This window comes from Sinohyriopsis cumingii, chromosome 14 (assembly GCF_028554795.1).
Source record: "Sinohyriopsis cumingii isolate HCF-2022 chromosome 14, ASM2855479v2, whole genome shotgun sequence".
Classification (NCBI taxonomy): domain Eukaryota; kingdom Metazoa; phylum Mollusca; class Bivalvia; order Unionida; family Unionidae; genus Sinohyriopsis; species Sinohyriopsis cumingii.
Window position 1 is genome coordinate 65,615,222 of NC_142974.1, and position 27,269 is coordinate 65,642,490.

Below are 27,269 nucleotides of genomic sequence, written 5' to 3' on the forward strand. Positions count from 1 at the left end.
GAAACAGAGAATGTTAAGCTACCATTACCAGGGAACGTATTAATAAAACTTAGTAAGACTAATCTTATTATTTTCTACAGTTCCTTAATTTATGTTTTTCTCTCTAAAGAAATACAAAGAATTTTAGAAAATGTGAAATAAAATAGATTTTACATGCTGGGAATGTAATTATTATGCTGAGTTAAAAGCTTTTTTGGTGTGTGAGATTTATCTGAGTCAAAGCTTTCTCAAGGTGTGAGATTATGTGAGACAAAACTTTCCCAGTGTGTGAGACTTGTCCGAGTCAAAACTTTCCCAGTGTGTGAGACTTGTCCGAGTCAAAGCTTTCTCAATGTGTGCAAAGTAAATATGAAAAGTGTTTATGGTTTGCAGGTAGAATGTAAATTAGTTGGCACACTTTTGTATTCTGTCTTGATACTAGTACCTCTGTATTCAATGGTTGATTTTGGTTATTGACACCCACTTTATATTTTTAACTTGTGATGCAGTAGACCATATTATCTTTTTTTTGTACTGTGAGATCAAATGCTGGAAATCTTTTGTGAGACTAAATACCTATGGAATATATTGAATATAGGTCAATTGGGTAATCACCCCTGCTAAAACACTTAAGATTCTCCATCAAAGGTGTTCATTTATCAGAGGTTGGGGTTAGTGATTATTGAGATACCCCATTTTTATTTGTCAGCATATTAGGTTTTCTTCTGTAAATGATCTGGTGCATGTGTGTGTGTGATTGGGATTTTTAATGTAGCTTTAAATAAAAGAAGTCATCTCACTATAATGTGTGCAGTATGACACTTTATAGTGATGTCTCACACTGGGGCATCGTGTCCCACCCATTCACATTAATCGGGCCAGGGGTCGAACCTGCTACTGCCCACATCCAAGATGGATGCTCTAACCACTTATGCCACTGAAACGGTTAAATGATCTGATGTAAATCAAAATCTTTTCATGAGCATGAAACTTAGAAAATCCATCGGGACAATTCTATTGGTCAAATAAAGGTCTGCACTTTAGTACTGGTCTTTAAATCCTATTTATATTTATGTGACTGAAATTTTATAAATTCTGTGTAATCATTAATGCATATTTTATTATGAACCAAATTTTGAATAAGATCAGTGAATAAGGTAACCATGTTGCTGAAACCATGAAAACAGTTTTTGTAAATCATTGAGTCTCTCTTAAAGTTATGAAAATTTCAAGCTTTCAGTAATTTACTGATTACAGAAATTATTTGATGTGTAGAAAAATGCCCATTGACCTTAAACAAATCATAAAATTGTCAGAAAAATAGTGATACTGGTATGTAAAGGACACTTACTGTGCCATAGTATACAGTATTCACTCATTACAAGGTACCTTAGTATTAAGCAGTTCTTCTTCATGGCTGGTATGTGTGTATATCCCATTATATTATAGTAAAACGTGTGTGAAATACCTCAATATAAGACAGCCTTATTATAAGGTGGTCGACTTTTTTGGCTCTGATAAGTTGCATTATAGTGAGGAAATATTGTGTATTCTTTATGGACACATGCTCTCTACATTGAGGCTAAATAATATGAACATAATCATGAGAAAAAAGGTTCCGTAAATGTTTTCCTTAACTGATACACATTTATATATGAAGGTGTTTGCCCTAACATAAGTTTAACTCTATGGTAATTTTACAGCAATGGAGAAAATTTATTGAATCTAAAATCATGATTTACAGCTTGTAAGAAATTTTCAATTCCCTATATAAAAAAATGGTTAAACCTATGTATTCATTCTTTAAGATGGCTAATGGTGTTTTATGTGACTTTTACTATGGGTAAAAATGGCACTGTTGGCAGTGATGGGTATTTTATGTGTGTGCAAATGGTGTGCTAAAATGCATCTTGTCTCATTAGCAGGTAATTTTAGTGTTTAAACTGACTTAGCTTGCAATAAATATTTTTATAGATATTCTTGGATAAAACAAAGAGGTCTGATTATTTTAGTTTTTACTGGACATAGACCAGAGCTTATGGTCTGGTCTGTTTGTCCAGTGTTCATCTTTTGTCTGTCTATCCATCTGTCTGTTAGCACAAATTTGTTATTGCTACTCCTGAACTACTTGAAGGATTACCTTGAAAATGTTCATACACATTCTTCCCATGGTCTGCTTTGAGTCCTAAATGAAAATGGTATTGCATATGCATCCAATATGGCCAGTATACTGACCATCATGAAAATCTTGTTATTGCTACTCCTTCAGAATGGTCATATCAGTATTGGGTATTTAAAAGAAAGACTTCTTGTGATGTCTAGTTGGTACTGAATGACAATGGTGCTTATTTGGAATCCAGTATGGCCACCATTGTAGCCATCTTGAAAATCTTGTAATTGCCACTCCTCTGAATGGATGGTCATATCAACATGAGGTCTTCACTGTAAGACTTTTGTCTGTTGTCCATTGCTTTCCATCATATGTCCATTGTCCATCCATTAATTGGCACAAGTTTGTTATCACTGCTATTCCTAAATTACTTGGAGGATTGCATTGAACCTTTGAACACATATTTGCCACATGGTCTAGTTAGTCCTTACTAAAAATGGTACTGCTCAAAAATCAAATATGGCTTTCATAGCAGTCATCTTGAAGATGTTGTCTCTAATCCTCCTAATGTATGGTCATGTCAGCATGGGTTTTCACTTGAAGACTTCTTTTGATTAACATGTTTTTTCACTTGAAGACTTCTTTTGATTTCTAGTTGGTCACTAATAAAAGTGGTGCCACTCTGATGTCCAATATGACTAACACAGTGGCCATCTTGAAAGTTATTATTACTACATACCCTGAATGGATGGTCTTATCAATATGATGTTTTCACTGAAAGACTTCTTATGGTGTCTAGTTGGTCCTAAGTAAATAAAAGTGGCTGACATGACATCCAATATGGCCAACATGGCAGCCATCTTCAAAACATAATTATCGCAACTCTGCTTGAACAGAAAGTCATAAGACTTGTGGTTTTCACCAAAAGACTTGTTTTGACATCTGGTTGGTTATCACCTAAAGGCTTGTTATGACATCTAGTTGGTTGTCACCAAAAGGCTTGTTATGACATCTGGTTGGTTATCACCAAAAGGCTTGTTATGACATCTGGTTGGTTGTCACCAGAAGGCTTATTATGACATCTGGTTGGTTTTCACCAAAAGGCTTGTTATGACATCTGGTTGTTTGCCACCAAAAGGCTTGTGATGACATCTGGTTGGTCTTACATAAACATAGGGCCAATCTGATTCCATAAGTCCACCACAGCAGTGATCTTGAAAATCATATTGCTACTCCTCTTGAATGGAAAGTTACATTTTGAAAATATTGTTATCTCTACTCTTCTCCAAATGATTGGCTATATCACTATGTACTTGTCAACTAAAACTGGTGCCAGCCATACATCCACTATGTCTACAATGACAACTGTCTTAAATTTGATTCTTATTGTCACTACTCACCTTGAACAGATGATCATTATGATGGGGTTTTCACCAAGTCCCAATGAAAAGGGTGCCAGTCATACATCCAACATGGCTGCCACAACTACTGTCTTAATAATCATTGTCACTACTCCCCATGACATGGGGTTTTCACCATCAGAATTATGATGATGTCTACTTTGTCCTAAATGGTGCCAAGTTGTCAGTTACTCATATTCATGCATAAAACATTCCCACTGGTTGTCACATAGTTGTCACATACTTGCATTCATGTAAAAAACAATTACCACTGACCTTCAAAAGTTATTAAGTACTCATAGTCATCTATAATACATTCCTACTGAATGTAACAGAGTTGTCAGTTACTCATATTCAAGCATAATACATTCCCACTGACTGAGAGAGTTATCAAGTACTCATATGCATGTGTAATACATCCCCACTGACCATTGCAGAGTTGTCAAGTACTCATATTCATGTATAATACATTCCCACTGACTGACTGACAGATTTGTCAAGTATTCATGTGTAACACATTCCCACTGACTGACAGATTTGTCAAGTATTCATGTGTAACACATTCCCACTGAATGACAGTTATCAAGTACTCATATTCATGTGTACTAACTGACAGAGTTATCAAGTACTCATATTCATGTGTAATTCATTCCCACTGACTGACACAGGTATCAAGTACCCATATTCATGTGTAACACATTCCCACTGACTGACAGAGTTATCAAGTACTCATATTCATGTGTAATTCATTCCCACTGACTGACAGAGTTATCAAGTACTCATATTCATGTGTAATACATTCCCACTGACTGAGTTATCAAGTACTCATATTCATGTGTAATTCATTCCCACTGACTGACAGAGGTATCAAGTACTCATTCATGTGTAACACATTCCCACTGACTGACAGATTTATCAAGTACTCATATTCATGTGTAATTCATTCCCACTGACTGACAGAGTTATCAAGTGCTCATATTCATGTGTAATTCATTCCCACTGACTGACAGAGTTATCAAGTACTCATATTCATGTGTAATATACATTCCCACTGACTGACAGTTATCAAGTACTCATATTCATATGTAATTCATTCCCACTGACTGAGTTATCAAGTACTCATATTCATGTGTACTACATTCCCACTGACTGACAGAGTTATCAAGTACTCATATTCATGTGTAATACATTCCCACTGACTGACAGAGGTATCAAGTACTCATATTCATGTGTAATACATTCCCACTGACTGACAGAGGTATCAAGTACTCGTATTCATGTGTAGTTCATTCCTACTGACTGACAGAGTTATCAAGTACTCATATTCATGTGTAATACATTCCCACTGACTGACAGAGTTATCAAATACTCATATTTATTGTAATTCACTCCCACTGACTGACAGAGGTATCATTGGTACTCATATTCATGTGTAATTCATTCCCACTGACTGTCAAATTCTCATGTGCTCAAATTCATGTTGTGTAATACATTTGCACTGCAAACAGATCCTCAATTACTGTTCACATTAAATCATTTTTTAACAAATGGTACTGACCTTGATTCACTATAATGTTGTTAAGGCATGTTTAAAATGTGGAGTCCATTATAGGCAATAATGCCTTTTCTTGAGGCATTTTATAAATAATATTGCTCTAATACACAATTCAACTGATAATAATGTATATGAGAAAAGCTGTTCAGTTACCTCCCTTGTTAAGTCTATAGTGTAAAATTATGTGTGTGCATGCGATTTGGATTTTTAACCTAGCTTTAATAATTTTTCAGTCATATCACTACGAATATCTGCAGTGTGGCAGTTTATAGTGATGTCTAGCACTGGGGCGTCATGCCGCAGACATGTAGCATGATGTCCCACCCAGTCACATTATCCTGACACCAGGCCGACCAGTCGTAACACTAACCTATTAATGCTGAGCACCAAGCAAGGCAGCTGTTAGTACCATTTTTGTAAGTCTTTGATACGATTCGGCTGGGGATCGAACCCACGGCGCTCTAACCACTAGGCCACCAGAGCGATCAAAGTGTAAAATTAGAGCATATGTTGATGATGTGGTATGAAATGATACCATCAGTAGGAAACTTGTCTTTGCTTAGTGTCACTAACAAGCATCACTAACAAACCATGCAGTAAATTTAACCCACTTATGACTCTGAGAATCTTGTTTCACTTCATTTTCATAGAAGTTTCACAGAAGAGTCAAGAACGGTTTTATGACACCAGAACAAATTGACATCATACTTGACACCACATCAGACTGACCCAGTATTTTTATTACTGACTGCATATGGTTTTATACCAGGTTTTCACATCATTCATTTGATCAAAGAAAATGTAAAGAAAACTGTTAAATCTTAATTAAAAACACTTAACAGACATTCCATTTTTGGGGTATCAAAAATAAGCTGATAATATGTATTTAGACATTATTCATATAAGACATAAAATTTACTCAAGTAACTGTTGATTCTTCCGATATAAGATTTGTTGCCAGTGCTATAATCATCTGATTTTTCCTCTCCTGCCTTCTGCTGATTTTGGTTTCTTTACTCAACTATTTTATCAAATATGCTCATGAAATTTGTTAGTAAGCATGACACCCAATCATGCAAGTACAATATCCATTATGACATTGTCTCATTGTAATTTGTCAGTAAGCATTACATATCCAATCATACAAGTACAATATTCATTATAAATTTTCTGAATGAATTCACAAAAATTTACTTTTTATAGATGATTCACCTTATATTGGGGTATATGCATGATATTAATTATGAACATTAAAATAGGGTTCCATTACCATATTCATCTTATAAAAGGAACTATGTTACGCTGAGAAGCCTTACATTGAGGGAGTATTGTACTTGTGTCCACTTATTTAAATTGTACATTACGTGATTAGTGCTCAGTGGTTTACAGATCCTGTACATCAGTTATTTCATGTATACCATATATACTCACTTATAAGTCATGTCCAACTGCAAACAGCGTCGAAGGGGCCCCGAGTGGCCGAGTGGTCTAAAGCGCTCTTCGTTACGGATCACTGCCATCTCACCTCTGTCTGCGGCGGTTCGAGTCTAGGATTCAGCCAATGTGGGTATGTGAGAAAGCTTGCCAGTAGCTTCTCGTGGGTCGGTGGTTCTTTCCGGTGTTTTCCGGGTTCTTCCTCCACCATTAATACTGGCCGCCATGTATAGCCTATCGTGTGCTGAAAAATGGCGTTAAACCCCACAACAATAACAATAGCAAACAGCGTCGACACCGATCTGCCATCATGAGATTCACCAACAGATCAGGATGTGTGTTGTTTATTCTGCTGATTACCAAACTGCATAGATCCTGACCTGCCTCTTGCATAATACAGTGGCAGATCTGGGTCTGTGGAGTTTGGAGTTAGCCCAGGCTTACAAGCATGTACATATAGTAACCATATATGTACATTAGACTAGAAAAGTATGGTGTGTAGTTAATAGAGAATTAAGATGAATGACAGAGATTATGAATGATGGCAGTACATGAATCACTAAGACAAAGACTGACACCATAAATCGGTAATAGTACATTACCATACCTTATTTACCTGGGTACAGCACACTCTCAGCTGCACACAATTACATCAGACTTGTACTATAAATTGATTATTGCACTCTGCCTACCTTATTTACCTGTGTGTAGCACGCTCCCAACTGCACACAGTTGCATCAGACTTGTGCCATAAATTGATTATTGTACTCTGCCTACCTTATTTACCTGTGTGTAGCACACTACCAAATGCACACAATGACATCAAGACAACTGCCATAAATTGATAATAGTAACTATGTATACCTTATTTACCTGTGTGTAGCAAATTGTCAACTGCACAACAGTGACAGACTAGTACATGTCGATACCTTATTTACCTGTGTGTAGCACACCGTCAACTGCACAACAGTGACATACTAGTACATGTCCATACCTTATTTACCTGTGTGTAGCACACTCTCAGCTTGTGTGTAGCACACACTCAACTGCACAAAAATGACAGACTAGCATCATAAACTGATCCATGTAAAACGTCTAATTTACCAGTGTATAAAATGCTTACAACTGTACACAGGGTAAATCAGGATCTAGATGTTGCTCATCTGTGTCTTTGATTTTATTTAGGATTTATTGGGAGTTGGTTTGACAGGGATCGACTGGATAACCATGTGACAATAGAGTGGGATGTATCTTGTTTGAAAATGAGTATTCATTATAATGATGATTAATATGGCATTCATGTATTTTTTATATATCTAACAAGTCCTTCAGTTTTTTGTTCATTTATACTCGTATCTGTCTTGTAATATTTCCAAATAACGTGGCCTCATATTCTCACATTGTTACTTCTCCTGGCGTTGAGACATTTATGTCAGTTGTCAGACACTTTCGTGTTCCACCATCCAAGTTCCACAATTCTTGGGTTTTCCTTTTTTTAAATTTTTTTTTACAACATTAATACTGATTGCTGTATGATTCATTTATAAACAGACATTAATAAAACTGAAAATGAACTTTGTGGTAATTATTCTGTCTTTGAAAAGGAGTATCTCTTGGCATAAATTTAACCAGGTGAATAAAAAAAAACTATTTTCTAAGGAAGAAAAGAAATTGAAGTCTGATGGAGTTTAAAGAATTGTAACATTTTCAGCTGTTTACTGGAGCTAATTGCTCAGCTACAAATTATTCCTAGTTCGACTTCAGTTCATAAACCATACTAAGTCATGCATAGTCACAACTTTTGCATTTGCTGCAGGTGCAAGTCATACAATACAGTTCCATTCTTTGAAATGATATCTAATGTATACACTAGCTTATAAGTCTAGTCCAAGTGCAAACTGCAGAGACCCAGATCTGTCATTGCATAATGTGCTGCCAGATCTGGGTCAGTGCATTTTGTTTGGAGTGGTTCACAGGACAAACATAGATCCTGATCTGCTGCCATATTATGCATTGGCAGGTCAGGGTCTGTTGTTTGCAGTTGGACTGGACAATTATAAGTGAGTATATAAAGTATATAAAAATCTTGGCATTATATTATTGTCCAGGTGGAAGGGATATATATTTTTTTACCTATGGATATGTTAGCAGAAAATATTATCTTAATTAAAAGTAGAACGTTTTGATAAGTATTAGATTATTTTTGGCTTATCCCTGCATTAAACTTGTCCCCAATGAAACCACTATCAGCAATAAGGGGAAGTAACTCTCTTTCTTAATGAGGATTTGTTTGGCTTTTTTCTCTCAATAATTAAAATTTGTTTGACAAAACTGCTTTTTCTTGTAGTCTACATCTTAAATGTTCCTGTTACCATCTACTTTCTGTATTTTCTCAGTTTTTCTCTCTGGCTCTGGGTGGCCAAATGGTCAAAGATCACTGACCTCTCACCTGTGGTCAGATAGGTTCAAGTCTTGGGCTCAGCCAGTATGGTTACGTGAGAAAGCTTGCCAGTAGCTTCCCGAAGGTTGGTGGTTCTTTCTGGACTTTTCCGAATTTCTTCCTCCACCAGATATACTGGCAACCATGTATGGCCTGTCATGATCTGAAAAATGGTGTTAAAGCCACCAAACGAAAACCAGTCTGACTCTCTGCTGGTCTCTTGTCCTGTCTGTGTGTCTCAGCAGCATCAGAAAGCTGCTTTTGTCTGTTGCCATTTTTTTTATCGTATTTATTTCTCCTTTTTTCTCTCTCTCTCTAATTATAATTATAATTTTTATACTAAACTACTACAACTTTGGAATCATTATTTTAAAGGTCCAAAGATAACAGATATGGAAACTATTCTAACAGAAGCCTGATGTAGCATATATGGTGGTGTCTGTGTATGTGTCTGTATGTCTGTTTTACCATATATGCCCCAGTTTAAGGTTGGCGTTAAAACTATTTTAAACTGAGCTCCCTATTAAAGTTCTTTCTTTCAAGCTTAATAAAAGCAAGGTTTGTTCTTATACAGCTGGCCTTTCTTTCACCAAATCTCAATACTTCATCACAGTCTGAAATAATGTGATACTTTTACAATTCTTACTTTCAAATACAGTTGACATTGTCAATAAAGGACCCTGTATGGACTATACATTTGTATCCTTAGTGGACAAGTGTCCTTTGTAGAGTAGTTCAGTGCATAAAGAAAATTAAGAACAGGGGTTTATAAGTGTTGTCCTTTAGGATCCAGGTGGCCTTAATATGGTATCGTCCATTAAGGTGGGTCTTAATGTAATTTCAAGGCCAGTACATTTTCTTTCTAAATGTTCACTGCAGCTTGGGTACCGCACCAGTGGCCTAGTGGTTAGAGTATCTGCCTCAGATCAAGGAGGTCGCAGTTTCAAGACCCAGCTGAGTCATACCAGAGACTTATAAAAATGGTACTAACAGCTGCCTCACTAGGCGCTCAGCATTAAGAGGTTAGTGTTGGGACTGGTTGGCATGGTGTCAGGATAATGTGACTGGGTGGGACATCATACTACATGTCTGTGGCATGATACCCCAGCGCTAGATATTACTGCAGACATTGTAGCAATATGATTGAAGAATTGTTAAAGCTATTAAAAATCCAAATCACACACACACACACACACATACACACACACACACTGCAGCCTAGAACAGTGTTCAAAATAAACTTTAGGAACTTGCACAACTCAGGTCAGTTAAACAAATAACAAACATCCTAAAAAAGTAACTGCAAATAATGTCCATTATAGACAGGCATTTATTAAATGGATGTGTAAACTGATGCAGGTTTTACCATAATGTTATTTGGCCTGCATTTATATCTAAATATTCACTTCTGTGCTGCTGGGAAAGCATTAAAAATCAACTTTAGAAAACGATAGCCTCAGGCCGTCAACTATTTAAACAAGTAACAAAGTCCTGCAGCTGTCAACGTAGACAATGTTTCAGGTTTCAGGCCCCATTTTCACTAAATATCTCAACTTCTTTTCTCAAAATGAGATTTTGTGAAGAAAACAAATTCTGATTGGTTTGGAACATAGAGATTAAACTGAACATGAGGCAGACGTTAAGGATTAAGGTATAGGAAGGCATTAGTGATTAAGATAAACCCATAATATTACGTAATTCCTGGAAGTAGTTTTATCTCTGAGGAATTTTTTTTTAGCCCCTGTTTCAAGAATAAAATGATACAAGAGCTTTCAATTTTAAAATAAAGAGTTATTATTATCACTCGTAATTGTCCACCCTTCATAAAAAATCCCAGTATTGTCAGAAACATTGTATGGAAGATACACATAATGCAGAATCTAATTTTGAGAAAAACTGCTGTGAGGTTTAATGAGGGCTGTGAAACTTAGCAGGCAGCCATTATCAACAGTGGATTTAGCTGCACAAAGTCATTTGACTTAACTTTCATCATTGTGATATAGCTTACAGCAGACTGGAGGTATTTACCCAAGAATATTGCTGTGACATCAAATTACATGTGTAATGAAAAAAAGACCATGTGTGTGTTAAGAATCCATAATTCAGTAAAATATATTAGATGATAAATGGCAAATTTGAAGGCAGAACAAATAAAAATTGAGTAATCCAATATGCTTGTTCAATAAATAATACTACAAGCTGCTTTCTTGAGTTACCACATATGCTGGCTTGAAATTTGAGTGTAACTGCAAACCATACAGGCCTGGATATACCACTGCATAATGCCTTAGCGTATTTGGGTCTGTGCAGTTTGTTAGGAGCAATCACTATAGCAACCAACATAGATCCTGATCTGCCCACGCATTATGTGACCTTAAATCAGGGTCAGATTTGTTTGCAGCTGGACCCAACTTAAAATTGAGTACATACATCTATGGGTAATTTGGGTAAACCAACACTTGAGAAGCTACTTTTATGCAATTTTTTAAAACTTTTGTCATTGTATGCCATTTTGATAATCAGAATGCCTTCCACATTTCAAAATGTATACAATTTGGAATGCTCCAAGCCTTTATGCAGATTAAAAAGATCATCAACATGTATAACTATAGTACCTCAAAGCTTATTATATTACACATTCCAGTTTAGTTAAGGACTGTTTCTACTAAAAGAGGCCATGAAACGTGTAGCGATTACAATGATGACGAAATAAGAAAATTAAATTAAAATTGTTCATAATGGGCACCTGCTCCTTATTAAGAGATTAAAATGATAATAAAAAGAACCCAATGAAGTGATAATTTTTATGAGCTCTTGTCCCACATTTTTGGTTAAAATGATAATAAAATAGGAAAAGGATCCTATAATTAAGTGGTTTTCAATTTTTGGAGGTGAAAACTATGATAAAGATACAAAGGGGATGTTCTTTATATATGGAGATTATAATGATAGTGAAGATAAGAAAAGGATCTGTAATTGATGTCCTTAATGATCAGTTGTCCCTGATATGGAGGTGTCTGTTAAGGCAGGTTTCAGTATGTTCATCATATATCTCCTTTACACCTGTTGAATATGGCAACATTATTGCAAATTGCTCATTTTTATAATATCTACAAATAGGTTTTCAACTTAAAAATAGTAATTAGTAAATTCAAAATAGTAATTAGTAAATTAATCTACATATATAGTAGCTGAAAATGGGTCAACACTTTAAACTTATAATCCTTAGACTGGCATCACATTTTCATTTATGTATTTTCATCCAAATGATAACTTATCATTTTCCATTTTCCTTACTATATATTCTAATTACCAGAATTTTAACCTTTTAATTGATGTTATCTGGGTATTGCATCCATCTGTGACAATGTCTGGTTCATTTGCATATTTTGCTACAGAAAATACTTACATGAAATTCTTTTAGTTTCATGGCATACTTCTTTCTTTACATCCTACGGTGTAAATAAATCATTAGCCCATATCTTTTCATGGTGACACAATTTTCCAGTCAATAGGTACCAGTCAATAGGTACCAAAATATGTGATCTCTTGCTTGTACATCTGGGTCAAGGCATGTCAGGTAAAATTTATTTATAGTCATCTGTCACAACATTGAGATAAGCTATACAAGCTTACCTTTACGGGTATATAAAAAGTACAGGAAGTTAAAATGGTAAACAGTGCATACAAACATTGAAACACATATTTGCTAAGACTGGTACTACATAAAAAATGTTAAAATTGACAAATTACAATACATATATAGAATTATAAGAAATAGTATAGGCAATACACTGATACAGCATACAGTAAATCCTTGTCATAAAGTACCCCAGTAAAATGTAGTCCATTTACAATGGGAATATGGTCATAAAACATGCCATTATTGAATAGTAACATTTATAAAATACCTCATTATAAGGTGACCTCATTAAGGTGGTCCACTTCAATGGCTCATTAACAGCATGATAGTGATGGCGTATATTTGGCATTACAAAATACATGTACATAATCTTGGATGGTGAGATAAATTATATAACATGCAATGTACCTCAGTTTTGTGACATTACAAAGTACAGGTACATAATCTTGGATGGTGAGATAAATTATATAACATGCAATGTACCTCAATTTTGTGACATCACAAAGTACAGGTACATAATCTTGGATGGGATGGTGAGATAAATTATATAACATGCAATGTACCTCAATTTTGTGACATTACAAAGTACAGGTACATAATCTTGGATGGTGAGATAAATTATATAACATGCAATGTACCTCAATTTTGTGACATTACAAGGTACAGGTACATAATCTTGGATGGTGAGATAAATTATATAACGTGCAATCTACCTCAATTTTGTGACATTACAAAGTACAGGTACATTATCTTGGATGGTGAGATAAATTATATAACATGCAATGTATTTCCATTCTGTGACATTACAAAGTACAAGTACATAATCTTAGATGGTGAGATAACATACAATGTATTTCAGTTTTGTGACATTACAAAATACAGTACATAATATAGGATGGTGAGATAAATTATATAACATGCAATGTATTTCCATTCTGTGACATTACAAAGTACAAATACATAATTTTAGATGGTGAGATAACATACAATGTATTTCAGTTTTGTGACATTACAAAATACAGTACATAATAGAGAATGGTGAGATAAGTTATGTAACATGCAATGCATCTCACATGTGTGACACTACAGTGCTCATATATAAGCAGGCATCTCAAATTTTCTTGATCATAAATCTGTGGCACAATTATTTATTTTCATACACATGGCAGGAAGCATAATTTATAAGCCTCCTCTTGCAAATATGTTGCAGTTCTGATAACAGAACGTACCTTATTGTAATAGCTCAGACACTCTGAGTTTTTATCATGTATACACAAAAATCCATTTGCTACCAACCCCATGCCCAGTTTTTAACCAGGAACCAGTAACTGTTGATTGGAAACTGACATGAATGCACATAAGCTGGATAAAAATATAAGTGAAAAAAAAAGCAATTAGCAGAAACTTAAAATCAGTTGAACATGAGTTCATATCATTTAACACATACAATTTATTAACCTAAAATTATACTGCATCTGTATGTACATGAAGCAAACAGCTTTTAATTAACTGAAATTTAACAGCTTTAGTTTACTGAAAGCAGAATGCATGCATAGCTTTTTTTAATCTGGATTTTTAATGTAGCTTTAACAATTGTCCATCTATAATGCTATGATGTCTGCAGTGTGGCAGTTTATAATGATGTCTTGCACTGGGGCATCATGTCACAGACATGTAGTATCTTGTCCCACCCAGACACATTATCTTTCACCAGGCCGACCAGTCCTAACACTAACTCTTAATGCTGAGCACCAAACAAGGCAGCTGCTAGTACCGTTTTATAAGTCTTTGGTATGACTCGGCCAGGATTTGAACCTGTTACCTCTTGCATTCAAGGTGATGCTCTAAGCACTTAGGCCATTGGAGCAGTACAGAGCAGTAGCTTTAATTAACTGAAATTTAACAGCTTTAATTTTATTTTGTAAAAGCATATAGCATTATAACAATAGCTTATATTTATCATAATTAACATTACTAGATCAGAAAACCTCATCAGTCCTGGTTAGATGCTTTATGGGACAACAACATTAGTAAGCTGTTTGGTGCCGAGGCAATTGGAGTTAACTTCCTTGTCCTAGAACTCGCCATAGTAGCTGATCCAGGCTGGTCAGATGGTAGGATTCGAACCTGCATCCTTTCAGTCATGATAATTAATTCCAACTTCTTATTAAGCAATGAAATTGATGTAGTGGTATTTCTTCCCTGAAGAAGGTAGGCAGTGATTTCTGTTTTCACACCTATATATATATATATATATAGCTGATTTATGTTTGTTGTAACAGCACTTTTAATGAATTTGTCCATATTATGCCAAGGAATTTAATGCCTCCCCAAGGACACAGCGATATGGCCAGATAAGGTCAAACATGCTTCCCTTGGAGATTAGGACTCCAATGAACTGCCACGTGAGCTGTATGCCATAGCTACATGTTCTTACTCATTTAAAAATTGTTCTGATGTATTTATATTTCTAAAAGAGTAAGTTTCTGCTAAATACCTGAATTGTATAAGATGTAAATAATTTTGAAATTTAATAATAATAACAATAATGATAATAATAATACATTACTACTACTACTACTAGTAACTACTACTACTACTACTGCTAATAATAATAATAATACACTACTGCTACTACTACTACTACTACTACTTCTACTACTAATAATAATAATAATACACTACTGCTACTACTACTACTACTACTACTTCTACTACACTACTGCTACTACTACTACTACTACTAATAATAATAATACACTACTGCTACTACTACTGCTACTACTACTAATAATAATAATAATAATAATAATTTTATTTATGATCAACATAAAATAAAAGTAAAATAAATAATAAATCTAAAATAAGTTATGTGACATAGCATGTACATAAAACAACTATTATGCCTAAAACATGCAGGACTAAATCAGTGTTCTATATTCATCATCTACACCAATAATAAACCTACATAGATGTAAACACTACATAGGTACATTCATCAAGACTAGAGTACATGCTATTCCACCTTTAAAATAAGTGATAGTTAGAAAAAGAAGAAAATAAACAACAATAATAACATAAACTTTTATAAAATCTTATTTCTATTGGGATCCTGAAAGATGAATATTTGGGGGGTAGTGAAATACTTAAAATTAAAGTAATCCTTTTAAAAAAAATCTTGAAATTAAAAATTATATAAATAAATTGTGTATGCATATCTTTTGCTGCTAAAATTATTTCCCCATCAATTGTTTATTGATCTGCATGCATTGTATCCCTTCTTTCAGGTGTGATCAGTACATCCAATCAGCTATCAAGATGACTGTACTAAAATCAACACGCTCCAGAGATTACATGGCTGTGCCACAGGATAGACTTAGTGAAGAGGTCCCCAAAAATGGGGGCCCTCTCTCATCACAGCAGCACCTGTCAGTGAAATCAAGGCCCCTGCAGATGGAGGAAGAGGAGGTGAACATCCCATGTGGCTGGGGACCCTTCAAACCTTCAATTTGCCAGAGATTTAGGGACCCCAAGTGGGTCCTATTTTGGCTATGCTGGGCTGGGGCTATACAGGTAAGTTGTAAATATGTTTACCTGTAGGTTATACATATGTCATTTACTCATGCTTGTACATTCCAGTAAATGAAATGGAATTATCACAGGTAAATATGAGAAAGAGAAACAAATGTATAGCTTCTGCTGTCAGTTTCTAAAGTATTGTACAAATAAATTATTTACTCAGCTATAATTTCCCCAAAAATATCTTTCAGATTTTACCACCTGATAAACAATCTTTATGAGTTAATCTGATGTATTCATCCAAATATATCTCTTTAGCAAGAAGTGGAAGTTAATCCAAACATCTTGTTAAAATTTTACCATCTAATCCTTTACCAAGAAAATTTATACAAATGGAAATAAAACCGACTCATTAAATGTTATATGGATATTGTTTACTTCTTCAGCTGACCATGATGTATCAATTTTCAGACATATGTTTTTGTTAGTAGTCATTTAGCACCTGGTGATTTGCAAGGTGAGATCCAATTACAGATGAAACACCTGAGTGAGAAAGGTCAGTTCAGGACATGAGACTGTCACACAGGGATTGGCATTGTGGTGGTGTTTTTTTTAGGTTATTTAGTGTTAAGACCTTTGGACTAAGATGCCTCACTAAATTACTATTAAAAGACATAAATGTCTGAAAATTGATACATGGTTTGATCTGATGGCAGGATGAAAAGCTGTCGCCTTTTAGCTATGAATTCATTACACAGAACAACAGAGCCACCAAACAGTCTCTAGGCCATCAAATGTCACCTGTTCCCTATTGTTACACATAAGAATTTCACCCAGTGCCCTTTAATACAAATAGGTTGGTTTCTTGATGACCAAGACAAACTCATTTGGAGTACATATTTTATAAACCACACCACTCCTCTGTTTCATAATTATTGTTGTTGTTGTTGTTGTAGGGTTTAACGCCATTTTTCAGCACACAATAGGCTATACATGGCGGCCAGTATTAATGGTGGGTGAACAACCCAGGAAAACCCAGGAAAGAACCACCAACCCACAAGAAGCTACTGGCAAGCTTTCTCACATACCCACATTAGCTGAATCTGAGACTCAAATGTTTCGAGATTAAAATAGGAAATACTAGTATCTGTTTATTGTTAAAAGATGTTACAGTGCATTGGTGTAGTTGATTTCAACATTTCGCAAAGTACATGTATCTTTGAAATGCTTCTCAAAATGGTTTGATCATTCTGTAATGTCTGTGTATAATATATGTTATATTCAACATGGAAATGTGTGGTTTTATAAGTGGCATGCTTTATTTTGATATAAAAAAAATGTTTATTTGATTAACACATTCAAGGGATGGATGTGATATCAACAGTCAGATAAAATCTCATTTACTTTGTTGTGTACATCTTTCGTACTTGATGCAAACTGATTAAATCTCACTTTTATTAATTGAAAGTAAATTAAATTTGCTTTGAAATGCACAAGTTTTGAAACAATTTATTTAAAATGAAAAAAGAGTAAACAAAAACATTAAAATGTTTATAAGGCACAGTTTTAGATATAGCATGAGGACTTTTTAAGCACTTTTTGCCTAATGACTTGTAGTTTGCTCATTTTCATGCCTTTTTAAAACTTTTTTTTTTATAAACTTATTATTATTAGTATCACTTAAAAGAGAGAGAAATTTTCTATAGGCTGTAAAAGATTGGAAAATATTTATTTTAAATTTAAGGGCAGATTCATGGGCTGAAATATAAGCAAAAACTGCTGTTTAAAATAATGTGAAGTACTTTTCCATTGGAAGCATTAAATGCATCATTTTCTCAGTTCTCTCCATTTTTTCAAATTATATTCAGTCTAATTTTATATTGTATAGAAGCTTTGAATATTAGGTAGAGTGCATTTTAGAAATCTAATTTACATTTTAAAGGCTTGGTCTAAACATGAACATAAAATTCTCTTTTTGAAACAACTGAGACCCCATTTCTGCTAAAACTGTCAAATATGTGCAGTTTGCTGTATTCATTTTCTATTATATGAAGTCATATTTTTAAAGCTAAATCAGTTTTCTATAGAATGTACTGTATATTGCTTTCATCATTCTGTTTGATAGACCGACATTTTAAAAATGATTCAGTAATTATGATCCTCTCAATAATTGATTTCTGTTCTAGAGTGTCAGTAATTGACAGCTGTTCTCAACGTGTCAGTAATTGACAGCTGTTCTAGTGTGTCAGTAATTGGCATCTGTTCTCAGTGTGTCAGTAATTGACAGATGTTCTCAGTGTGTTGGTAATCAACAGCTGTTCTGAGTATAAATAATTAATAACTGTTCTCAGTTGGTGATTGATTGCTGTTCTGGTGTGTCAGTAATTGGCAGCTGTTTTCATTGCATCATTAATTGACAGTTTTTTCTCACAGTTTTGGTAATCAATAGCTGTTTTAAGTGTGTCACTAATTTATATCTGTTCTTAATGTCATAATTACTAGCTGTTCTCAGTGTGTCACTAGTTTATATCTGTTCTCAATGTCATAATTACTAGCTGTTCTTAGTGTGTCACTAGTTTATATCTGTTCTTAATGTCATAATTACTAGCTGTTCTCAGTGTGTCACTAGTTTATATCTGTTCTCAGTGTCATAATTACTAGGTGTTCTCAGTGTGTCAGTAACTAACAGCCATTCTCATGGAGTCAGTAACTGATATGTAATCACAGTGTTAGTAATTTAAACTGTTCAGTGATTTTCATCAGCAAACAAGTCACCAAAACATCATTTATTTAGATTTTGGGACACTGTTAAATGTTACTGATGTTTAAACTGTTGGACGATTCATATATCATATACTGACAAATTTGAAGAGTCTGGAAATCCTTTGTTTTGTTGTGATAACTGTGTCAAATGCATTATCATTTTTTGTGGACCAATGTTCCTTAATTGTCTTTGTTATTAGGTCATTTGTACAGTTCAGTGTTCATTCATGTAATCCAAGTGAGAAAAGCTGTAGCAGATGTGATATCTGTTTAGTGAACTTGATTTCACCAGATGTTTACATTGCCACTTGACTTGGTTCTACACAAGCATACAAAGGTACCTTAAGGCACTTTCCAGGGTGCCTTCCTTGATAGACTAACTGGAAAAGGAAGCCATACCCTATAATTAAGGTGTTGACCTGGCTGTGAATCTCAGTGCAATATATATTCCTCTGGCAGAATAAAATCTAAAATGTTAGATTAAAAATTTACATACAAATTTACACTATAATTTATTTTGTAGCTATTTTGCAAGCTGTGTATGAAATACATGCATAAAGTTTACATTTATATTTTCACATTATATATTGCAAACATTATTACTAATAATTGTAATTCATTGATTTTATTTCAATTACCAATTTTGATGCTTTCAGAATGAAAATTAATGGTTAACATAAGTGCTGCAGGATTATACATTTTCACTGATATTATCTTAGAAACTATCATAAAATTACACAAAAATATTTCAGATTTTTTTTCCAAATTATATCAGGAAAATATTAAATCTTCACTTAAAATGTAAATGGAACAAAATTAATTGTTATCAAATAGCACAGGTATACAACTTCAGCCTTTCACTTAGGTAAGCTAGGTTTTTGGTCTGAAGGTAAATTTTCCCCTACTGGAACCACTGGGCACCTTGGGTGCAATGTTCCCTCTAAGCGAATGGTAGATGTGCTGACATACAGAGTTGGATAGATTTACAGTCATAGCATTCCAATTTATGGAGGCATTGTTTAGTATTTCTAAAACATCTCAACATTAGTGTCATGACAGAGGCGTGATATATTTACTTTCCTCCTTAATATAAAACCATACATGTAAAACATACACAAGAGTTAAACCAGTACATTCTGTATGTCATATACACTTTCTGTACCTGGGAAAATGTTATAAATGAATTAAGATTCAAATCAGGAAGGATTTCCATTTAATTTTTATCTTAACATCTGCTTGTCTCTTTTGTTGCTACATTAAAATATCTCTGTCAAAACTTTCCTACTCAGCGCTCATTGAAGAAGATAACTACCTTGAGAGAATTTCACAATGGCAGATATTGCACTTTGGAAACTTGTACTGAAATGACATGAGGTGTTTAAGTAGTAATGGAACAAAAAGAAATTAAGTTTGTATAAACCAAAAAGAGATTTTATTTGAGGAAGAAAATAAGACTTTGCAGGAGATAAACTCCATGTCAAGGACACAAAAAGGGGCACAATTGTACCTATGGTAGCTGGATGTTTTACCAAAAAGCACTCATTTCTCTTTAAATGAAAGGATGTACTGAATTTTAGCAGAGTTTTTTGAAGCCAAATTAGGTGTGTTCTTTAAAATCAGTTTGTTCTTTTAGGCATGTTTTAATTTTTTGTTAGGTGCATTCTTTTAAATCAGATATGCTCATTTAGGTATATTCATTAGTTGATAGGGTTGCTATTCCCAGACCCTAGTTGATAGGGTTGCTGTTCCCAGACTCTAGTTGATAGGGTTGCTGTTCCCAGAATCTAGTTGATAGGGTTCTGTTCCCAGACTCTAGTTGATAGGGTTGCTGTTCCCAGACTCTAGTTGATAGAGTTGCTGTTCCCAGACCCAAGTTGATAGGGTTACTGTTCAACGAACCTATTAGGAGGGGTTGCAGTTCCCAGACCCTAGTTGATAGGGTTACTGTTCCCAGACCTTAGTATATAGAGCTTCTGTTCCCAGATCCTTGTAGATAAGGTTTCTGTTGAACACAGACCCATTAGTAGGTCAGATTATTGTTCCCAGACCCTAGTTGAAGGGGTTCCTGTTTCTAGAGGACTGGTAGACCCTAATAAATCACGTTACTGTTCCCAGACCCTAAATGATGAGGCTTCTGCTCATAGACTCAAGTAAATAGGATTACTGTTCCCTGGAGACCCTAGATTAATCATACTGTAATTTCTCTTGTTACATTCTCATTTAAACGCTGACTGACCTGGCACTTGATGTAGCTGTTCAATCAATGATTATGTGTCATACAAGGATTCAAACTTAACTTAGGTGTCATCTTTCATGTTTTCAAATAGATATTTTTAGATACAGTGAATTGAACTTTTATAAATTCCAATTTGTATTGAATTCCAATCATGTGATAAATCTAAATTTATTTAGATTGCATAAGTGGGTGAAATGGGGGATTGTGGTAAATAGTAACCATATTCATGTTTTGTTCTGAGTCATTAGGGAAAAAACTTGTTTGATATGGCTTTTGAATATGTCTTGGACTGAAGGCCTTGATGTTTTCCTACACCATTTCAGACTTTTCCTTTTTGCTGACTTAGGACAAAACAAGTATGTAGTTTTGTGTATTTGTTCTTACATATATGCGTGAAACAGTTTGTCCATGTGAGGGTGTTATTTGGAATATGTTTGCATTCAGGCACACTAAAGATGACATCATGAACATGTGCAAGACAAATTTCTTACTGCTATTTAAAGAATAATCTTTGCTTACAACATACATTATAGACTCGATTACAAGTCAAGTCCAGACTATAAACTTCACAGTCTGTCCTACATCTGACAGTGATAAAGTACTGGTCTATGCAGTAGGAACCAGCAGTAAAACAAATACATAGACCTTGATTTGACAGCAGATCAGGGTCTATGTCATTTACAGTTAGACTTATAAGTGAGTATATATGGTATTCGTATTTTGTAATTGGATGTAATACGTGTAGAAAATCCTGTGTTTCCTATTGCCACTGATGTAATACGTGTAGAAAATCCTGTGTTTCCTATTGCCACTGATGTAATACGTGTAGAAAATCCTGTGTTTCCTATTGCCACTGATGTAAAATGTGTAGAAAATCCTCAGTGTTTCCTATTGCCACTGATATAAAACGTGTAGAAAATCCTCAGTGTTTTCTATCGCCACTGTTGTAAAATGTGTAGAAAATCCTCAGTGTTTCCTCTAGCTAATGATATAAAATATGTAGAAAACCATCAGTGTATCCTCTAGCTAATGATGTAACACTTTTAGAAAATGCTAGTGTTTCAACTAGCTACTGATGTAAACCTTGTAGAAAATCCTCAATGTTTGCTATTGCCACTGATGTAAACCTTGTAGAAATTCCTCAATGTTTCCTATCACCACTGATCTAAAATGTGTAGAAAATCCTCAGTGTTTTCTATAGCCACTGATGTAAAATGTGTAGAAAATCCTCACTGTTTCCTATCGCTACTGACGTAAACCTTGTAGAAATCCTCAATGTTTCCTCTACCCACAAATGCTGACTCTGATGGTATTTCCCTATTCCACACCAATGCCTTGGTCCTGCCAATAAATTCTGACCCTCTGATAGAATTTCCCTATTCCACATCAATGCCTTGCTTGTACTGGGATTTCCCTATCCCACTGAGACTAATGCCTTGTTCGTACACATAAATGCTGACCCTCAGATGTGTTTACCCTATTCCCATGCTCCTACCAATAAATTCTGACCCTCAGATGGAATTTCCTTATTCCACACCAATGCATATGATGGATTCTACTAATTCAATGTGTAAAGCATCTGCATACATTATTATAATTCCATACTGCTGTTTGGTTTCTATTTTTATATACTCACACAGACTGGCTCATTTTTTGGTGTTGTCTCTGAGGTCATTGCATCAATACTTTTACATGCACTAAACAAACTTTTTAAAATCACAGTTAATTTTGAATTACATTTAACTGTACACCTAATAATAATCAGAAAGCATAAAAGAGGGGGGATGTAATAAATATAAAAACACATTTCATGTATTTTGGGGAAAGAACTCATTTGATGTAGCTTAGAAATACATCTTGGCCAGAGGTTGTAGTACCAAGTGAAAACAAAATATAACTGTATTATTTCCAATAGGAGCTGCTTTTGTGAAAGTAGATATAGGTAGCCTTATGCCACAGCCAATACAGGTAGCCTTATGCCACAGCCAATACAGATAGCCTTATGCCACATCCAATACAGGTAGCCTTATGCCACAGCCAATACAGGTAGCCTTATGCCACAGCCAATACAGGTAGCCTTATTCCACAGCCAATACAGGTAGCCTTATTCCTCAGCCAATACAGGTAGCCTTATGCCACAGCCAATACAGGTAGCCTTATTCCACAGCCAATACAGGTAGCCTTATGCCACAGCCAATACAGGTAGCCTTATGCCACAGCCAATACAGATAGCCTTATGCCACATCCAATACAGGTAGCCTTTTGCCACATCCAATACAGGTAGCCTTATGCCACAGCCAATACAGGTAGCCTTATGCCACAGCCAATACAGGTAGCCTTATGCCACAGCCAATACAGGTAGCCTTATGCCACAGCCAATACAGGTAGACTGGGATCACAGCCAATACAGGTAGACTGGGGTCACAGCCAATACAGGTAGACTGGGGTCATAGCCAATACAGGTAGACTGGGATCACAGCCAATACAGGTAGACTGGGATCACAGCCAATACAGGTAGACTGGGGTCACAGCCAATACAGGTAGACTGGGGTCACAGCCAATACAGGTAGACTGGGATCACAGCCAATACAGGTAGCCTTATGCCACAGCCAATACAGGTAGCCTTATGCCACAGCCAGTACAGGTAGCCTTATGCCACAGCCAATACAGGTAGACTGGGATCACAGCCAATACAGGTAGACTGGGGTCACAGCCAATACAGGTAGACTGGGGTCACAGCCAATACAGGTAGACTGGGATCACAGCCAATACAGGTAGACTGGGATCACAGCCAATACAGGTAGACTGGGGTCATAGCCAATACAGGTAGACTGGGATCACAGCCAATACAGGTAGACTGGGATCACAGCTAATACAGGTAGACTGGGATCACAGCCAATACAGGTAGACTGGGATCACAGCCAATACAGGTAGACTGGGGTCACAGCCAATACAGGTAGACTGGGGTCACAGCCAATACAGGTAGACTGGGGTCACAGCAGCAGTTGATTTATGGGTACTCATATAAAACGTAGCCAGTGGTATATATGGCTCACTTGTGGTCACTTTCAAGAGTGCTCAAGTGTATGCTGAAAAAAAATGGCTTCTTATTTAGGTACAAATTAAAGGTTTGGATTGCAGAGTACTAGGTCTTTTATGGTTGTTTTTGATCAGGGTTATGTTTTGGAAAGTTATTGAAAAGAATCAAGACTATCCTTTTTGCTGTGTAGGAAACAATAGTGAAATTGTGAAAATGTTTCTATTCCTGTGAGGTGTCTAATGTTGAAAACTTATTTGAAATCAATATTCATCTTTTTTAAAATTTATATTAAATTAGCTTTTATCATCAGTACCCAGTCCATGCCATTAAATTACCCTGTGTCATCAGTACCCAGCACAATGCCATTAAATTACCTTATGTCATCAGTACCGATCACCATGTCATTAAATTAAATTAGCTTATATCATCAGTACCCATGACATTGCCATTAAATCACCTTGTATCATCAGTACCCAGTACAATGCCATTAAATTACCTTATGTCATCAGTACACATCACCATGTCATTAAATTAAATTAGCTTATATCATCAGTACCCATGACATTGCCATTAAATCACCTTGTATCATCAGTACCCAGCACAATGCCATTAAATTACCTTATGTCATCAGTACCAAGTACAATGCCATTAAATTACCTTATGTCATCAGTACCTATCACCATGTCATTAATTACCTAGTGTCATCAGGACTACCATTAGTTCCATACTGGGGCCCCGAGTGGCTGAGTGGTCTAAAGCGCTCTCCGTTATGGATCACTGCCATCTCACCTCTGTCTGCGCCGGTTCGAGTCTCGGATTCAGCCAATGTGGGTATGTGAGAAAGCTTGCCAGTAGCTTCTCGTGGGTCGGTAGTTCTTTCCGGTGTTTTCCCGGGTTCTTCCTCCACCATTAATACTGGCCGCCATGTATAGCCTATCGTGTGCTGAAAAATGGCGTTAAACCCGACAATAACAATAAAAAAAAAGTTCCATACTTTTATTGAAAGTTTTAAAGAAACTATATTGATAACCTTATATATAGAAAAAAATGGAGCTGCAGAGTTGTATATAACCTTGTTTAATTTAAACAACTGCATGTTATAATTCCAATTTAAACACAACAAAATTCATCTTTTTTTCTTTATCATCGCTATCCTAGGAAAGTATCACATTAGCACACAACAATTTCATTCCCTGTGCCATAAACTTCAAAGGCAGAAACTCCCTTTTCTCTTGTAAATATGTTACGTGAAAAATGGGAGTAACAAAAAACAAAGAAAACTAAAACACCACATCTATTTCCTATCAGTAAAAAATACAAAGCCAGATTTCCAGGGTTTATTTTATCATGGTAAAATCTCTATCTGTTGTTTCTCTTCTGTTTACCAAATTATATATTACCAAGGAAACAGGATCATTTCCCTCCAAGCAAATTGTATCAGACCTAATTTCTGCTAATTTCAGGTTCATCTAAGTATATAATCTTCAAAATAAATTTGACCAATAATTTTTGCTTAGACAAGACTTAGTAAGATAAATTGTAATAATTCATAGCTGTGAAGTCCTGGCTCTGTTTCAGAAGTGATTTAATGAAGTGGTCGAGATAATCATGGTATAAGAAGGTCTGGTGAAAGTAAAAATCTTGCTTGAAGTTCCAGACATCACACATTCAGTTTTAGAAATGGGTTTAATTTTGTTTGGACTGTCAGAAGATAAGATTGTTTTATCCGCCATCTCTGCCATTTACTTGTTTACATAGCTGCAGGGACCATTCTTGAATGGGAAATCTTTGGCAGCATATCACCATTTTACACACAAAAGTTGTGATTATATCATTTTCATTTCTGATAGCTCTTAAAAGTTTGTATTTGTGGTCCCATAGTCTGATTATTTAATACATGTACTTGTAATAAGCTAGACATGCAGTTTGTTTAATTGGGTACAATTTGCATTGTACAGTTTGCCATTAATTGGTACCCCCTTCCCTGCCCCCCCCCCTTTATAATAACGCTTAAACTTTTTGCAAATAATTTTAAAGTTTTATCAAACAACCCCATTTTTTTTTAAAGTAAAAAGACCATTGATCTAAGAACCAGTAATCTGTGAACTAAAGCCCTGTATTATTAGGACTGTACATGTTTTTCACAATCAATGCCAAAGTTTGAACCCAAAAATCTTGCATTCACTGACCGAATCAGGCAAAATTTTTATGTCTGATTTTTTATTTCATTAGATAATAAGCATGCCCCCAAAATGTTTCTTTAATATTTTCAAAGGAAAACTGTCCGATAATAATTCCTTTTCTGAGAAATGTAATATGGTACATGCACTGCAGTTAATCTGCCATATATACTTGCTTAAAAGTATAGGCAAATGGCAAACAAAGATCCTGGTCTGCCAAGGCATAATGCACCTGTAGATCAGGGTTTGTTTTGTTTGTTCTACTGGTTATTCGTAACAAACTGCAGAGACTCAAATCTGATGGCACATTATGTGATGGCAGATCTGGGTTGGTGCAGTTTGCATTTGAATTTGACTTATAAGCAAGTATATATGGTAAAACCAAGAGTATCATGCACCTTCATATCTGGGTCTATGAATTTAGTTAAGACTGATCACTGCAGCACAAAAATTATGACATAGACCCTAATCTGGTGGTGCATAATGCAATAGCAGATCAGGGTCTATGTTGTTTGCAGTTGGACCCAACATATAAGCAAGTATATACTGTGTTTTGGGTGAGTTTTTTAAAATCAATTTTCTTTTAATATAATTAGGACAAATTTCATCCTCATGAACCATCTCAAGCTTCCATTTTTTTCCCAGATGAAGTTTTTCCCAGATGAGGTTTTTTCCTTCCCTGTCCATTTTTTCCCAGATGAGGTAAATGAGGTTTTTTCCTTCCCTGTCCATTTTTTCCCAGATGAGGTTTTTGCCTTCCCTGTCCATTCCTCACAGATGAGGTTTTTTCATCCCTGTCCATTCCTCCCAAATGAAGTTTATCCTTCCGTGACCATTCCTCCCAGAAGAGTTTCTGTTTTTCTTTTTTCTTTTACCCACACTATGGGGTGACTTGGCATTTGTTTCTACATCAGCTACTCATTGCCACATTGCCAACATTTCTGAGAATTTTCTCCTGGCAGGAATCAAC

At 35.3% G+C, this 27,269-nt stretch overlaps 1 protein-coding gene across 2 annotated transcripts in view; it reads left to right on the forward strand.

Annotated features, from left to right (window-relative positions):
- LOC149784028 (solute carrier organic anion transporter family member 4A1-like) overlaps window positions 1-27,269 on the forward strand; it is a 169,563-nt gene that overhangs the window by 63,157 nt on the left and 79,137 nt on the right. For both annotated transcript variants that reach the window (XM_089932120.1, XM_089932121.1), the window contains exon 2: window positions 15,849-16,134. In XM_089932120.1, coding sequence (XP_089788246.1) covers window positions 15,880-16,134 — 255 coding nt within the window. In that variant the 5' untranslated portion in view covers window positions 15,849-15,879. The remainder of the gene's footprint in view (window positions 1-15,848; window positions 16,135-27,269) is intronic.